The sequence below is a fragment of the Phyllostomus discolor genome, chromosome 3 (assembly GCF_004126475.2).
Source record: "Phyllostomus discolor isolate MPI-MPIP mPhyDis1 chromosome 3, mPhyDis1.pri.v3, whole genome shotgun sequence".
In the NCBI taxonomy this organism is placed as follows: Eukaryota; Metazoa; Chordata; class Mammalia; order Chiroptera; family Phyllostomidae; genus Phyllostomus; species Phyllostomus discolor.
In genome coordinates this window covers 117,123,645-117,140,972 of record NC_040905.2, presented here as the reverse complement: position 1 = coordinate 117,140,972, position 17,328 = coordinate 117,123,645, and the positions used below count along the sequence as shown (strand labels likewise).

The 17,328-nt window shown below is 54.7% G+C and overlaps 1 protein-coding gene across 1 annotated transcript in view; it reads left to right on the top strand.

The window, feature by feature from the left end:
- Positions 1–1,823: 1,823 nt before the first annotated feature.
- Positions 1,824–17,328, top strand: part of GSG1L (GSG1 like) — a 203,562-nt gene continuing 188,057 nt past the window's right edge. Inside the window, exon 1 of the mRNA XM_028525121.2 lies at positions 1,824–2,427. Coding sequence (XP_028380922.1) covers positions 2,091–2,427 — 337 coding nt within the window. The 5' untranslated portion in view covers positions 1,824–2,090. The remainder of the gene's footprint in view (positions 2,428–17,328) is intronic.

Below are 17,328 nucleotides of genomic sequence, written 5' to 3'. Positions count from 1 at the left end.
TTCCTCTGGGTGTTTTTTTGAGAGTGTGGCCCCAGGACATATTTCACGTGGGTTCCCCTGGCTTTGGACACACAGAACAGGGCTCCCAGCCTGTGGGTCCTGCCCACCCGTGCACACGAACCACTCACTGTCTCGAGCCCACAGCTGAGGGACTGGTTTTCAGATGTGTACAGATATTCCTATGATAAATGTTGCACGCCTGTTTAAAGGTGTTACTGAATTCTTCATAGCTGTTTGGCCATAATATATTTTCTCTGTCAACCAATACCCAGCTGCCACTGTTATTGCACGGAGGGCCCTCTCCGAATAGCTGGAACGCATTGCCTTCCAACTATTAGAAAAGGGGTCTAATAAATAAGTCCGGAGACCCCTGGCCACCCTTTCATAGGGTTCCTGCCAGGCACATGGCCCACAATTCCTCTCTTCTACCCCCAGGCAGAGTAGCAGCAGCTGACGGGGAACATGAGCTCACCTACCAGAGTAAGGCAGTTCACAATCCCTTAACCTTGAGTTCCACAAGCCTGCCACTCCACAAGCTGCGGCTTCTCGGAGCAGTTCTTGGCTTGGGCAGAAGTGAAATGAGCTCTTGCAATCAACATGCAATTAGTGGTTGCACATCTTGGGCATCAGGGCCGTGCACGGGGTGCAGGGGGGCGTGCGTGTGAGGGCGGTCAGGGAACACGGTGCAGAGGTGTGGATGGGGGCACTCACAGTTAGGCAATCCCGCCTCACACAAGAGATCTGAAAAGGCTCGTGTGGGTTTGGTCGACTGCTCTTGGCTCATATGTTAATAAACAGCATTTGTTGAGTGCCTACTGCCAAAATGCTTTTTACAGGCATGATCCCATTTCAACAGCAAGATCCTCCTTTTTGTGGGTAAGACAATTAAGGCTCAAAGAAGTTAAGTGACTTTTTCAAAGCCCACAGCAGGTCGAGCCCCAGGTTGGCCTGATCCCAAAGTCAGTATTCTTGGACCATTTTGTCCCCACCCCAACTTTGAAGATGCTGGGTTGGATGCCTCTGAGGGACATCCTACCTGGTTAACCAACTTCCTGTCCTTCTTGGGTCATGCTGCTCAGGACCCCAGGTGAGGGTGGCTTGTGTGGGGAAGCCCCGTTTGTCACACTCAACCCTTGGCATACGGTGTGGGGCACTTCTTTGCCACCCTTCCTGTTCTTCCTGTTGTTCCACCCCGAGATGGGGACCCCAGGTGACTGCAGCTGGGTCCTGCCAGAGGAGCCGTTCCCCTTGGCTCACAGGGCCCGTGCCTTCTTGGGCAGCACCCAGGGGAAGCACAAGCCCTCAGTCTCTACAAGTCTCATTCCTGGTGGGACACTCCTCCTGGCCCATCTGGCAACTCTGTACAGAGGTGCAGCATGAAGCATTCCTTCCAGAGGGTCCAGCAGCTTTCTGGCTGTCGGGTGCCCAGCAAACTGCAGCTCAGACCCTTACCAGGACAGTGTCCTGCTTGTCCATGTCCCTCGTGGGGAGCCTCAGCAGGCTCTGCCCTTGTCTCCCGCGGACAGGGCCTATCTGGGTCTTAGAGTGCCTCCTCCTGGCCGGTTTGGTTGCCCCACATACCCCGTGGGAAACCTCTTTCTCCGAGAGCGCCTTGCCAGTCGTTCTCCTTGCTTCTCAGACCCTCCACTCTGGTGCCGGTCGCTTTCGGGGGCGTCCCTTCTCGCCTGGTCCCCCGCCCTCTCGGGGCGCTCCCCCTCCCGCCCCCTCTCCCCCCCACGCCCCGTGAGGGCGGGCGCTGGAACACTGTCGCCAGCCGCCTGCAGGTGTCTCCGCACGGAGGAGCGCGCGTCCCTGCGCCGCGGCCGCTGCCCGGCGCCAGCGACTCCTTGCTGAGGGGCACTCGCGCTCCGGGCTCCGGGAGCGCAGGAGCCTCTCTGTCGCCGCCGACGGCCCCCAGCGCCGCGCCCCCACCCGCGGGGAGTGTCATGGGCCCGCGCCGCGCCCACCGCTGCCGATCGCAGGCGCCCGAGCCCCGGGGCCCGGCGTGCAGCAGCCGCTGACGCGGGGAGCCGGCTGCCAACTTCGCGCGCGGAGCTCCCCGGCGGCGCGGTCCTGGCGGCGCGGGCGGCATGAAGACGAGCCGCCGCGGCCGAGCGCTCATGGCCGTGGCCCTGAACCTGCTGGCGCTGCTCTTCGCCACTACCGCCTTCCTCACCACGCACTGGTGCCAGGGCACGCAGCGGGTGCCCAAGCCCGGCTGCGGCCAGGGCGGGCGCGCCAACTGCCCCAACTCGGGCGCCAACGCCACAGCCAACGGCACCGCCACCCCTGCCGCCGCCGCCGCCGCGGGGAACGGCCCCCCTGGCGGCGCGCTCTACAGCTGGGAGACGGGAGACGACCGATTCCTCTTCAGGAATTTCCACACCGGCATCTGGTACTCCTGCGAGGAGGAGGTCGGCGGGCTCGGTGAGTGAGCGGCGGCGGCGTTCCCGGGCTCGGCTCCCGGCTCCCCGGCTGCGCGGCCCCGGAGGCTCGAGTCCCCAGCCGCGCTCCCTTGCTCAGGGCCGGCGAAGGACCCGGCACCGCTGTTCCGGCGCCCGCAGGGCTTGGCCCCGCGTTCAGTGCAGGGAATGCGCGTTGGGCCGATCGGGGTTAGAGTGTTAGGTGTTCGGGACGCTCCTCCGTTTCATGGTTTGGGGCCGAGCTCCTGAGGCTTCCGAGCTCCAGGCGGCTTTGAGGACGTTGCCGCGCCCTAGGGAGGCGCGTCTCCCGGGAACCCACCCCAGCTGCAGGTCGCAGGGGCGCGCGTTCCTTTCCGCGCCAGAACTCCTCTCCATGCTCGCCCCGCCCCTTCTTCCCTTCGCCGGGCTCGGGGTGCCTCCCACCCATCCCGTCCCGCCCGGGGGGAGGGGTGCTGGGACTGTTGCTGGGAGTCGCCCCTCCCACCGCGGATCTACAGAGTCAGGAGCCCAGGGAGTCATTCTTCTAAACCCATCTCCAGCCTGCACTAAACAGCTCTCAGACGGGGCTTACAGAGCATGGGGGTGGGCAGTGGGGGCAGCCCTGTGGGTTCCTAGCTGGGAGCCCTTCGCGTCCTGGCCGCAGCCGGGAGAGGATGCGACGGGAGGGAAAGGAAGCAGGTGAGAATGCGAGATAGCTGGCCGAGGCTCCGATCAGAACTGGGGTGTATGTGAGTTTTTAGAAGGCAGATCAGGCTGCTTCCTTTGCCTCACACCCCCTCCTGTGCCGCCGTCTAAACGCAGCCAGGGCCGGAGCGAGCACCCGAGGAAGGCAGTGAGGCTAGGCAGGGCTCTGGGAGAACTGCCTGACAGTGGTCGTGCCAAACGCCGCCGGGTGCCGGTCCACAGCACCCGGTACCTGCCAGTCGCAGGTGTGGGAATGCTCTTGAATGAACTGACCTCTTTCCCCAAGGTTAAAAGTCTTCCTTGCATGCATACCCCTTCTGTGTGGACATGGTGTTACCTGTGTACTCAAATGCAGATGGATTGGGACCATGACTAATAAAATAGTTCGTCTTGCATAAGCCATTGGCATAACTGACATAAAGGTCAAAGGGAGAAAGTGCTGTAAATGCGAGGAGTTTGCTTCCTTTTCCTGGAAGGCGGGCTCCTCCTAGCACCAGTGGGACTCCCTGGCCTGCCTTCGGAGGTGGGGTCCTCTGGAGCAAAGATCGCTTTGGGTCTCCCTTTGGGGACAGGGGTTCCCCATCTCTGCATCTCATCACCACTTTTATCTCCCTCTCGTCACACTTGAAATTTTCTGGGGCCTGCCTCTGGCCAGCAGCTTCGTATCCCCTGTCCTTACAGGGTGTGCCGCTGGGTAGTGTGTAGTGAACAGTGGGTCTCGGTGCCTGTTTGCAGGATAATGTTGAATGAAGCCGTAGGATGATGGGTCAGAGTTTCTTGAGGCGCTTCGAGCTCCGTCTCCCCTCTGGGGGTGCCCCATGGCTCCGTGCTGGCTGTTTGCCAAAGACAACGGTGTCTGAATGGGGTACTGTCCCTGGCCAGTTCCACACCATCAGATCACTTCCGGTGTGCACTCCTGTCTTGAATTTTTACTCTGGTATGTAATAATAAAAAAAAGAACCTCAAAAGGCATCTCGGCTGAAACTCCGTGCTGTCCACTCAGTCCGACCCTGACCTCACCCTCGGAGGCCTCGCCCTGGCCTGCAGTCTTTATGGGGGACATCCCGCACACCTTTCTGGAGCTCAGGGGGCTGTTTCCAGGGTTGGGAGGCCTGCCCCCTGGACACGTCGCCGCCACCTCCGACCAAGTTTCTCCTTTGTGGGGAAATGCAGGCACCTCGCTCCTTCCTTCACATGCGGAACTGTGTCTCTGCCGGCGGCGTTGTCCTGAGCCGCGCTGGCCAGCTGAGCCTCTGTGTTGCTGGAGGTCTCTCCCGGCCTGTCGTTGACGGTCACAGCCCGAACCCTGGCAGTCATGTCCCTGTTGCTCGTCCATGCAGTTCATCCAGGGCTTGACACACGATGTGTAAGCCTGAGCATTTAAAAAACTTATTAATCGGAAAACATTTAAAAACAATGTTAGCTGATATTTATTGCGCCCTTAATGTGAAGCCGGTGCGGTGAGAGCCACTCACCGGCCAGACCGTGTCGAGTCCTTGCCAGCACCCTCGGGGCAGGCGGTCCACGGTGCCCGTTTTTCAGGTGAGGCACCGAGGCTCAGGGAGGTTTCCGTCCAGGCTCACTGCTGGCCAGGGGCCTGGATTGTCTTCTCTGGGCAAACACGAATCCGGGGGAAGGAGTGAGGGCAGAGAGTGGTGCACTCTGGGGCTGGGGCAGGGGGCGATGTGTTGGGTTCAGCATGGGACCCTCCCTCCCGGCCCTCTGTTAGTGAAAACACGGATGATTAGTTTCTCTGGTAAATAAAACAGCCCCCCACAGATCTTTCTTTTCTCTTAATCACCGTTGGCTAGAGAGTGCCCCTCCCAGAAAATCACAGTTTTCCTGCCTCAGAGCTGGGAAAATAGTTATCAGCCTGTCAGTGCTGGTGAGAAATGTGGAAGTTTTGAGCCAGCTTGGATGGTTGCCCTGGCTGGTCCCACAGTGCCCAGAGCCTGTGCCTCTACTGCTGTGGTCCTTAAAGGGTGTCAGGAACTACCTGGCCCCCAACTTTTGTTGCTATGACAACCTTTCTTCTGGGTTCTGTGACCATTTTTAATTTATTTTTTACTTGAAGGGGAAAAAATGCCCCAGTAAACCGTGGAAAAACCCTGCCCTCCGCACCCCCCCGATGCCCCCCTCCCTCCCCCGGGGAACACTGATGATCAACTTCCTTTCCTCCTGCCCAGGAAACTATAAGGAATTTTACCTTCACTGAGTGAGAACACCAGCCACGAAACCCCAGCCTCTCCGTGAGCAGCAGCTGCTAAATGTTCCTTCCTCTCAAAGGCGTGTTTGGCAATTTCTATCTGTGCTCAGAAAAAAACTCTCCCCACTCCGGGCAGCCACGGGGAAATCTAAGGAGCCCCTTTTCCCCACACTAAAAATCCACAGTGTTCACAGAGAAAACTGCAGCCTGTCCCAAACAGACACAATTTCACCAGGCCCGGCACAAAGGAACCTTTTTTCCTTCCTCCAAGAAGGAGCATCAGCTTCCCTCCACAAAAAGAAAGGGAAGTATGGCCTCGACACAGAATTACTCCAGCCCTTCATGCAAATTGTGTTTCTCTCTGGTTTGGATGCTCGGAAGGGTGGGGTGGGTGCAGATGCAGGCGGCCTGGGGGTGCTCGGCAGGGTAGAGGCTTGGGAGGGACAGTGGTAGGCAGATAGGGTGGCCGGCGGGGGGTGGGGTGGGGTGTGTGCTAACTGGAAGTGCAGGTGAGTAGATGGTGACTGGAGGATGGACGAGGGGCCAGGCCAGGGACAAGGAGGACTCCTGAGGATGGCTGGAGGGAGGAGAGCCACTACGGGAAGCAGGAGCATGCTGCTGGGGGCTCCGACTGGACTCCAGACCCACTCCCTTCCCTGCACTGGTTGCAGCAATGCCCACTCTCTCCAGTGAAGGATGGACTTCTCCCCCGGGTAAGGCCAGGCTCTGCCTTTTTTAGTGGTGTGGGTTGGGCAAGATCTCAGTTCGGGAGTTGGAGCAGTTAGCCCAGTTCCAGGTGTGAGGGTCAGTGAACCGGTGCAGGGAAGGTGCGGAGCCCCTGCCGGGTGAGTGGGTGCACCCCGCCCCTGCACGCTGCCCCTGTCAGAGCCACTCACACCTCTCTCCTGTGCACACCTGCAGCAGCCAGGCCAGGCGGTGGGCCTCCCAGCTCTGGCCATTTTTCTCCTTGGTCTCCTCCACGCAGCATCAGAGCAATCATCAGATCCCGTTCCTCCTTCGCACAGCCCTCCAACAATCTCCTCAATTCCAGAGTCAGAGCCATGGTCTCTCTTGCCAGAAGGTGGCCCTCAGCCCCTCCCTCCATACAGCTTCTCTTAGCTCTCACTCTCCGCCTCCCCAGCCCCCACCCTGGGCCATCTCTCCGGCCATGTTGGCCACCAGCACCAGGCACACTCCTGGCTTTGGGGCCTTTGCACTGGCCCTTCCATCTGCCTGGAATGCTCTTCTCCCAAATGGTCACAAGACTATTTCTGGAAACTTCTTTAAGTCATTGCTGAGCTCTCTCCAAACACTGGAATCAAAATTGATCTCCCTGTACATTCCCTGCTTAATTTTTCCTCCAGCACGTGCCGCCGTGGCCCTTACCTTCCTGCTCCTTGTCTGCTTTGTGTGGCTCACCAGCCCCGTGCAGGCGGAGTTGGGTCCATCTGCATTGTTCCTGCTGCTGCACACAGCAGGTGCCCAGTCAACAGTTTTGGGAGGAACGTTGCTGGTTGTCAGCACCGGCTGAACCCAGTTCTTTCCCTGGCTCTAGTATCTTCCAGACTCAGTGAGGCTGGGGGCTGTCTGGGGACTCCTCCTCCTGTTCCCTGGGGGGCCAAGTGTGTGCTGGGCAGGCCGCTCCCCCTCGGGAGAGGATGGTGCCCAGCTGCCTCCCTCACCTTTCTCGCTTCTCTTCTTTTCAGAGAACCCCAGCTTTTCTGCCCCATTGCCTTGAGTTACGCTGGGTACACGGTGCTCGCTGAGGTCCCACCCTGTGTCAGAGGCTGCCCACCTATGGCCCCAGGTCCCATCCAAACTCTCTGTTTGCCGTGTCTTTGTATAAACTGCCAGCGTTTGGAAATTGACATGCTTCGCAGAAACATTTGGATTTATGGTTTTTGTCAAAAAACCTGGCAGACCTGTTCGCGCTGGGCTCAGGTGCCTGTGGGAGTCCAGCTGCAGCCCACAGCGCTCCCTCCGCCCTCGCTCGCCCCGCCTCCTCGCTGCTGGCACTTCCCGACACCTTCCAGTGCACGGGCCCCACGCCTCGCCTCGGAGTCAGGAGGTCACTTTCCTCCTGTACTCCAGACCCTCCCTGCGCTCCGCTTCACTCAGTCCCAGCCACCCCGCTTCCCGCGCCTGGTGGTTTAACCAGAGCCACGCCAACCTTCCCTCTGATTGTGAACAGGCCAAGGCGCCACCCCTCACCCTGACCCCGCCTCAGGGTGTTTGCACTTGCTCTTCCTGCCGCTGGGAACTCTTCTCTTCGCTGCGCTTCTGCAAGTCTCCCTCCTTTCGCCCAAACGTCCTCTTCTCAGCAAGGCCTTCCCAGACCACGCTGTCTAAATCAGCGAACTCGCTGCACCCAGCACTTCTCCCTCCCACTCTAGCTGCTGTCTTACCCACCAGACATCACACTCATGTAGCCTCTGCACCATCTTTCTCCCCTATTTCGATGCTGGCTCCGCGGGGCAGGAGTTGGCCGCTTCACAGAATGCTGAGTCCCAGAACCTAGATGAGCAGGTGCTCAGCAGGGGCCTAGTGGCGGTACACTGGGTGGACCTGGGATTCTAAAACTTCTCAGGCCCTCTGTGTGCGTGGGTGCGTGGGTGGGTGCGTGGGGGCAGTGAGAGGTCAGAATCTGCTCTGTGCCTGTCATCCCCGTGGACTCCTCTGTGTTCCCTCTCCTCTCCTTGCACTCTTCTGCCCCCCCAAGAGTGTTTGGGGGACATCGTGAGGGGCTGAAGGGGTGCACTGTGGTCACCCCCCTGTTTAAGTTCCAGGGTACCAGGCTCGGAACCACATTGCAGGGATGCTGGGACCTCTGTGCTGCCTGCAGGACTGTGGCTGGTGGTGGTGAAACTCTTTTTTGGTCCCAAGTGATGGAAGGAGACTTGAGCCCAAATAAGCATAAATGGGAGATCGGAGATTGTCTTTGCCTTCCTCTGGGCTAGCTCCACGCTCAGTGTGCTCTCCCCATGGCCGTCCTGGAAGCTTGGAGCTTCCCTCCTGTCCTCCCAGTAACTTCAATAGAAAAGGGGATTCTCCTCTCCAAGGTCCCAACAAAAGTTTCAGAGCTGGTTCTCCTTGGGCCAGCTTGGATTATGTCCCCATCTTGAACCAATCAGTGTAGTTGATAGGGATGGATTGTGTCGATTGGCCAGACTTTGATCACATGACTGCCCCAGGAGAGTGGAGCAGCCCACCCAAATCAGGTTGTCCTGTGAGTGGAGGAGACGCCTGCCAGTTAGTCTTGTCCAGCAAAGGTGTGTAACAACAACTGCAACCCTCAGTGGCACACAGCTGCACAGGTGTACTCAGCTCAAGAGTCCGAGCGTCACCGAAGTAGGTCCTCTGGGCGGGGTCACTCCCATGTGTGACAGCGGCTGGCTGTAGGCTGTGGGATGGATGGAGGCTACTGGGCCCTGTGCCTGTTCTCCTCCATCAGGCTAGCCCGGGCGTGTTCTCCTGTGGCGTCAGAGATGTGAAAGCCACAGCAGGCCCAGCTATGCAGGCACTTTTGCAGCCTCTGCTTACGTCCCATTGGCCAAAACAAGTCACATGGCTGGAGCCCTGCAGCGTTAAACTGCCAAGGGCACAACTATGGGGAAGGAAGAGAAGTTGAGGCCACTGAGCAATCACTGTACCACAAGTGGTTCCTCCAAACCAGGGGCCAGTCCCACTGGAAGGGACAGTAGATGCTGGTCAGGCAAGAACAAGGATGCCCCCTGATTACACGACAAGGACACGTCTGGGAACTGAAGGAGCACGTGGCCATGCCCTGCACCGCCTGCCCAGTTCCTTTCAGCTGAGGCGCTGCAGCTGTGCTGGAGGTCAGAGGCTCTTGATTGTTCGGGGCCATGGGGCTCTGCAGCACTGGTGTGAGCTAAGGCCCTCTCCAGAGAAACGTTATCCCCGAAACACACAGTTCGGTCTACATTTCCTGAGGCCCACCACGGACACCACTCCGGGTGGAGAAGCTCTGATCCAGCTGGTGTTTCCCCAACTTTCCTGTGGCCCAGAATCACTGAGAGAACGTAGTAAGATACAGATAACTGGGGCCTTGCCTTTGGATCTTCTGCTTGATGGGTCTGCAGTGAGGTTCAGGAATTTGCATTTCTGACCGGCTCTGCAGGGGTCCCCAAAGCATAGCCAGGCACAGGTGCAGCTGTCTGATCCAGCCCTGTCACCTGCGTCTGTGAGTGGCAGTGGGAGGGGCTGCTGCCGCAGCCGCAGGATGCAGAGTGCACATAGGGCCAGCCCTGGGCAGGGCCCGCAGCCCGCTCAGTGCCTCTCTCTCTCTGGCCACTGCCTCCTGCTCTCACCTGCTGTGGGGCCTGCTTCACTCGCGCTGCTCCGCCTTGCTGGCACCCCAAAGTTCCTGCCACACCAAGCTTATTTCCCACCTCAGGGTGTTTGCTCTCGCTGGTGTCTCTCCCTGGGTTCTCTTCCTCTGCATTTGACGAACCCCCCTTGCAGTCTCAGCTTGGCTGTCTGCAGACCCTGCACACCCGCCCCTCATTGCTGGCTCCTCCCAAGGCTTCTTTTCTTCACCGAGCTTTCTGCTCACTGAAATGTCCTCGTTTATTTATTTCCCTGCATGTTTATGATTTGCACTTCTCCCTAAGGTGGGCCCCTCAGAGCAGATCAGAGACTGTGTTAACTCCCCACTGTGGGGTCCCAGGACCGGCACCCAGTGGTGCCAGGAAGATTGGAGAGCTGATAGCCAGGCCCTCACTGTCCCGGGATGTCTGGTCATTCTGTGGAATGTGCATATTATCCTTGGAAGTGCTCCAAACAAAATTAGCCATTGAGGGCTCAGGTTGTGCATGGGGCTGTGGGGGAGGGGCTCAGAGAGAAATGGAGGAGCAGGTTAGCAGAACAAAGGGGTGCTCCTGGCCCACCCACAGGAGCACTCCTGGCTCTCCAGGCCTGTCTGGAGGGGCAGCCCCCCCACCCCCGGGCCTCTGACTCCCCAGGTCCGGATCGGAGTCGAGGGCGTGGGCCCTTTGTGCATGGTGAGTGGAGGCCTGGCAGGCTCTCAAGGACCCTGAGGCCTGGATGGGGTAGCTGGTGGAGATAGTGGTTTAGAGTAGAGCAAGTGGGAATTTTTCCTCTTCTGCATTGGAGGAAATGTGCTTCGCAGTTTCCTCATCTGGAAGGTGGGACTAGTAGTGATACGCAGCTCCCCTGAGTCCTGGTTGTTTTACATCTATTTAACTGGGCGGCTGGAACCTCTGTCTGAAAGCTGCCTGTTGGCTCCAAGCATGAATATGGTAGAACTCCATCTCTGCATTCCGGCTGGGCGGTGGGGTTGGCGGGTGTGAGAGGCGGCCTGGCCCCAAACCACCCAAGCCGAGGCTGCTCCCTTGTCACTGTTGGATTGCTTGTCCCAGGGGTTGCCTCCTTCCCTGCCGGTGGGGACTGCAGGAGGGTGTCTGTGCTCCAGCTTCTAGAAGGGGAGCTGGAAGCCTAGGGGCAGGGCAGTGGCTGTGGGGGTCTCAACCTGTGTCGCAGCTTCCCAGGGAGTGGGTCAGAGACGGTAACTGGGACCCGGGAGAGGGGGAGGAGACACTGTGAGGGGTGAGAGGCATGAGGGAGGGATACACCCAGAGTCCGAGAGGGACCCATAGGGATCAGGTAGGGGAACCAGAAAGGGAGGGGGGAGAGGGGGAGAGAGACAGAGAAAGGAAGACAAATGCGGAGTGGGGTGGGGGGAGGCAGAGACCGAGACTCACAGAGGGGCAGAGGCACATGGAGGGAGAGACAGGGAGAGAGAGAAACAGACGTGTGTGCACACACGCATGCATGCACACTCATGTATGCCCCCCCACACACATGCACACTCACACATGCTCATGCACACATGCACACACGTGCATGCACTCTCACTCGGAGAGCAGGCCTGGGGAGCTGGGGAGGAGAGGCGAGTGAGGGGTGCCTGAAATAGCCTGGGGAGGCGGCACTCCTGCGCTGCTCTTTTTTTAGGAGGGGCTGCTGTGGGGTGGGGGGTGGCAGCTCTCAGGGCCTTAGCCCTTGGGGAAGGGCAGGGGAGCAAGACAGGCCAGACCCTCTCTCTCCTTCCTCCTCCCTCTGTCCCCCTGGTGGCAGTGGGGTGGGCTTGGTGTTGGGGGGCCATCAGCTCCCCACAGCTCACTAGCCACTCTCCACATTGTCCCAAGTTAAGTGTTTTAGTAATCATTCACAATCTAAGTCAACTCAGTATGTAGGAAGTACCTCTTCGATAAGCCAGCTGGGTCTGTGCCTCTGTCGCCTGTGGGACACACGTGTGGGGCCCCCACACTCCTCTGTCCATGTCTGTTGTCCCCCCTTATCCCTGAGCCTCTATCCATCTGCTTCTCTAATACAGAGCCAGCTCTGGCAGAGGGGTGGGGGCAGGCTTAAGCCCCTGCTCCTGTCTCTCCCCCTCACACTTGCGCCTACCAGCCTTGTCTCATAGAGCCCCCCTTGCTCGAGCCCCAGCTCATGGAAGAGATCTCCTGGGTGGTCCTGCAGAGGCACAGCAGGAAGGAGACCCTCCCCAGAGTGCGGCTGGGTGGTGTGGGCGCAACGTTAGTGCCTCCCCGGGTCGATACCTCCACTGGGAGGTCTAATGGCATCTCAGGTGAACTAGTCCCAGAGCAACCAGCTCCTCTCCGTCCTCACTGGCAGGGACAGGCCGCTGTGTCCACGAATCTGGAGGGTCGGACAACTGTGTTGTCCTCTTCTGGGACCCGGATCAAAGAGGCTTCTTCTCTGGGCTTCCATGGCTGCTGGGGCGGGAAAGAGGATGAGTTTCTGCCCAGAAGGGGCACACGCACTTGGCTCGCATTCTCCGTGGTCACATCTAACCTCCGCGGGCGCTGGGCACTGCACTCCTACGTGGGCCTGCGGCGCGGACGCCGGCAGGACTGGTGACAGCACGAACGGCTACCACACCCCCGCCTTGGCCTTCTGGGCCCCACCTCAACACACGGCAAAGGACAGCGGACAGTGCCATCTTTCCAGTTTCTCCAGCAAAAAGCTTGGAGTCATTTCTCTCTCTCCCTTTGCCCACTCTCTCTCTCTCTCTCTCTCTCTCTCTCTCTCTCTCTCTCACACACACACACACACCATTTAATCCACAATCCACCAGCAAAATCCTATTGGCTCCTTTAAAGAACATTGTCAGAGTCCAACCATTTCTCACCCTCTCCTTTGCCACCCTGGCCTGAGCCAGCATCGTCTTTTGCCGGGAGGACAACAGCACCCACCTCACCACTCTTCCTGCTCCAGCTGGTCCCCCTCCCCCGCATTCTGCTGAGAGAACCTGCTACACACTGGATGGCTCCCATCTCACGAGTGGCTGCAAGGCCCAGCATCACTTGTCCCTGTGACCTCTCTGCCTCCTCTCTCACCATGCTCTTCCTGCTTCCTCCACTCCAGCCCCACTGTCCTCTGGGCTTTTGCGCCAACACCCCCAGGCATGCTCCTGTCTCAGGGCCTTTGCACTTGCAGTGCCCTTAGCTTGAACACTCCCTCCCCAGCTTTCCACTCATTTATTTTCACAAACACCTGCCATGTGCCAGGTTCTGCCCAGGTGCCGGGATTCTGGCAGGAAACAAGAGAGATGAAGTTTTAATCTCATGGAGGTGACATTCTTGAGTATGAAGACAGACAGCAATAGGCAATTTAATTCACTCGTGCACTTAACATAGATTTACCAAGCCCTGACTGTGGCCCCTGGGGGTTCAGTGGTGGACAAAACAGAGGCCTTACATGCCTCCGTGAGCTGATGTTCTAGAAGGAACAGATAACGAGAACAGGTTTCTCACTCACCACAGCTCACATGGTGCCAGATTCAGGCCAGAATGACGCTGGGACTCGGGGGTCAGCGTAGCAGCTGGACACCCTGGCGGGGTGAAGGCTAACGGGCCACTCCTGCTTCTTGAACGCCTGAGCCAGGCCCATTCCAGGGACTTTACAAGCCTGCTTTTCATTTTCCTTCTAATGGTGACGGAATAGAATGTTTAGAAGGTTATTTGTTCTCATATGAACCCTCACTTGCTGGACACATTTTCTGTACTTTCAAGTGTTTTGCAGGGTAGTTTTTCTTGCCTTGAAAGATTCACCTTCCTTTGTCGTGAGAAATTATTCTGCAAGCTCACTTGTCTTCTTTGGCTGTCATTAATTTGATACGTTTGTCTGAGCACGTGCTCTGCTAGGCACTCAGGAGAACTTGGCGAACTCACTGAGCAAAGTCCGCACTCACCAGGAGCTTATACTCCAGTGCAGAGAGAAAAATAAACACGTTAAAAATCGTAGGTGAATCGATAATCTCATGGAGACAGAAGTGCGATCAAACAACGCCATGGGGAAGCACGTGAGGGTGAGGTTTTTGATGGGGCATCAGGGAAACTTCCAGAAGGGGCGACACCTGAAGTGAGGCCCCAGCAGTCAGGGGGCGCCATGCAGAGCCGTGGCGGAGGCCGCAGCATCCCAGGCAGAGTAAGCTCATCCTTGGTGGTTGCTCACTTCATTCTCCACTTTGTGAGTCAATTTTTGATGGGTTGTGTTTTCTCAGAAAATAATTTATGCAAGAGTCTCAAACTTATTTGCATAAAGTTTAGCATAGTATTTTATTATGGTTAAAAGAAAAAGTTTCTCCTTGATTCCTTTTGTACTCCTCATCCTGTGTATTTGTGCTGTTTCTGTCTTTGCTTCAATTTGTCTTGTTCAAGTTGCTGAAGGTGATGTGAGCCCTGGCAAAAATTGCTTTTCAGACCCTCTGGAAATTGTAGACTGGCTTGAAAACTTTTCATGGGTTCTGTTCTGAGATACCACATCTCCAGACGGAAGGCCCTGGTGATTTGTTCCATCTTTCTCCCCACTCCACCTTTTTTAAAAGTCCAGATCTTGCCAGTTTGGCTGTTTTATTGCCTCCCTCTTTTAAAGAATTGGTATTCTTGTATTTGTCAATTCTGTTTAAGATTTCTAATATATACTTATTTTCTTTAGGCTTACTTTTTTGAGGTTTGTTTTGCTAGTGTATTCAGATATTTGAGTTGAAAAATTTGTTTTCATAGTTAAAAAAGAAGAATGCATGTAATGCTATGAGTTTGCCTCTGAGTACCACTTTGGCCATATCTTATGAGTTTCAAACCACAGTGCTTTCTTCAAAATGATTTTCTAAAAATTCTGAATTTACAATTTTGTTTTTAACAGTTCTGAAATTTCACTTATGTTTCTTCACTGATCCAAGAATAATTAAGCAGAGCACTTAAAAATTTTCCAGTGCTTTGCTTCATTTGCTTAAACTTTTGTCATTAACTTCTAGTTTTACTAAACAATAGAGAAGGTGGCCTACGAAGTTTCTGCTTCATAATTTTGGGGGGTAGATGTTTCATTTGAAAAAGCAGTATATTCCTTGTGTATAAGGTTAAGTGGTTTCATGGATAGTATTATTCAAGGACTATTTTGTTATTTATTTCTCTTTGTTTTTTTGATTCATCAAAAACTGAATGAGGTAGGTCAAAGTCTTCCTCTTCAATAGAATTCTTTCCATTTTTACTGTGTTTTTGATAGTTTTGTCTTTATAAAACTTCATTTTATGTATTACAAAAATATTTGTGACATTATATTTTCATTGTAGAATTGTAGATTTTATTTTTATCAATACCTCCTCTAGAGAATGCATTTGAATTCTATTTTTTCACACTTTCATATTTCTATCCCTGCTTTCTTTTGTTTGTGTCCCCTTTATGTGTCTTTTTAGCCCTTTTCTTTTAACTTTCCCATGTCTTTCTGTTAGTTGCATACATGGTCAAAACAGTATAGTAGATTCTATCTTTTGGTACAACCGGAGGGTCTTCACCAAATAAAATTTATTTCTATAATAAATACGTTTGATTGCATGTCTCTATTTTTGTTGAATGCTTTTACTTCTTTATTCTTTAAACATTTTCTTTGCTTTTATCTTTTACTACATGGATTAGGTTTTGTTTATTTTTTATTGACTAATGATTTAAAATGTATACATGTTGCTGTTAATTGTTTTTAATATTTAAGCATCCATTTCTCTAATGATTTTGAAGAGCAATATTGTCAACAGTACATCTTTCTTAGCAGGATGAGGAAATCAGTTGCTCTTGAATTTTGTTTTTTACTCATATTTGTAACAATAATTGCCACCTGATCCCTTGCTTAACTGGTTTCAGTGCTAATTGCAAGTCCCTTTACTTCACTGTTCCCCCATTTTTATTTATGTCTCGGTTGGCTTTGAATGCTGGATATGATGGTGTATGCGCTGGCTCCCAGCTGTGTGCCAGGGCCCTGCTGGATGCTGAGGGTACAGTCATAAAGAGGGTGGCTGGGTAGGTTCTTGTCCTTGCAGAATTTCAAGCTGTGTGTATGTGTGTGCACACACATGTGTGTTCACATGTGAGTGTGTGTCTGTGTGAATAATACACAAGGAAACAAACTCTCCAAGGAGAGACCCCTGAGTGAGACTTGAAGAGTGAAAGGGAGCCGGTGCTGGGCAGTTGGAGGGAAGGGCACAGGCAGAAGCTTTGCACAGGGACAGAGTTGGTGAGTGGGGGAGACAGAGAGAAGGCAGATGTGGCTGGAGTGTGGTGAGCCCTAGGGAGCGGGGAGAGTGGGGCGGCTGGAGCGGGGGAGGGAGCAGGGACAGGGCAGCCCTGATCAGTGTGGAGGGCTGGACTGTGTCCTCAGTGTGTGCCATCTATATCTTAACGCTCCATTCTTTCTGTCTGTTATTTTGTCTCATAATCTTAATGCTTTTGGGGGGTCACATTCTTTTGGAATTTGTTTTGCCTGGTGTTCTCTGAGCTTCTTGGATCTGTGGTTTGGTGTATGACATCAATTTGGGAAAGTCTCAGTCATTATTGCTTCAGATATTTCTTCTCTCTCTTTTTCTCTTCCTTTTCCTCTGGTCTTCCCATTACCCGCATGCTGCACCTTTTGTAGTTGTCCCACAGGCCTTGGCTATTCAGTTCTTCTTCTTCTTTTTTTTTTTTGTCTTTGGTTTTCTGTTTTGGAGGTTTCTATTGAGATATCCCCAAGCTCGGAAATTCTTTCCTCAGCCATGTCCAGTCTGCTAATGAGCCCATCAAAGGCGTCCTTCAGGTCTGTCTCAGTGTGTTTGATCTCTAGCATTTCTTTATGGTTCTTTCTTGGATTTTCTGTTTCTCTGCTTATACTGTCCATCTGTCCTGCATGATGCCTGCCATATCCATTAGAACCCTTAGCATATTAGTCATAATTTCTTTCATTTCCCGGTCTGATAATGCTCACATCCCTCTCTCTTCTGAGTCCGGTTTTGATGCTTGTTCTGTCTCTTCATACTGTGTGTTCTGCCTATTAGTTGCCTGAATTTCTTTCTTGAGAGCTAGGCATGATGCACTGGGTAAAGGGAACTGTTGTAAATAGGCCTTTGGTAATGTGGTGGTGAGGTACGGCAGGGGGAGGGCAAGTGTTCTGTAGCCCTGTGGGTAGGTCTCCGTCTTTTCCTGAGCTGTGACCCTGCGCTGTGACCTTCACATGTGCTTCTCAGGCCCCTCAGAGGGGGCAGGAGTTGGGTATTCCCCTCCCCCAGGGGAAAACTCTCTCTGCCCCTTAAGTTGTGCCTCATTATGTTCCCAACTCACAGCAAAGTTCTCCTCTTTGGCAGTGATTGGCATTTCTCGAGCTTAGTGTTATAACCCCCTGAAATGTGGGCTCAGTTTTCTGTGGGGTGGAGTCTGCTCTTCACGGCTTCCATTGTGTGCCTGAGCCTTTGTGTCTTCAGCTCCCTCACTGGCCTCCCTCTCCACACGCGGCTCCCGTTCCCTTCCTGGAGCTTCCTCAACCAAATCTGCTATCTCATCCTCCGATCTGCCACGTCTTGGTTATAGAGTTTACATTGCTTAGGGGCACAAGCAGGTGTTTTTGTGAATTATCTTGTGCTGCAAAGACATGCTTCTCTTCTCCACGTTGAGTAGATCATCCCTGTTTGTGGGTTGTAGACGTGTCCCT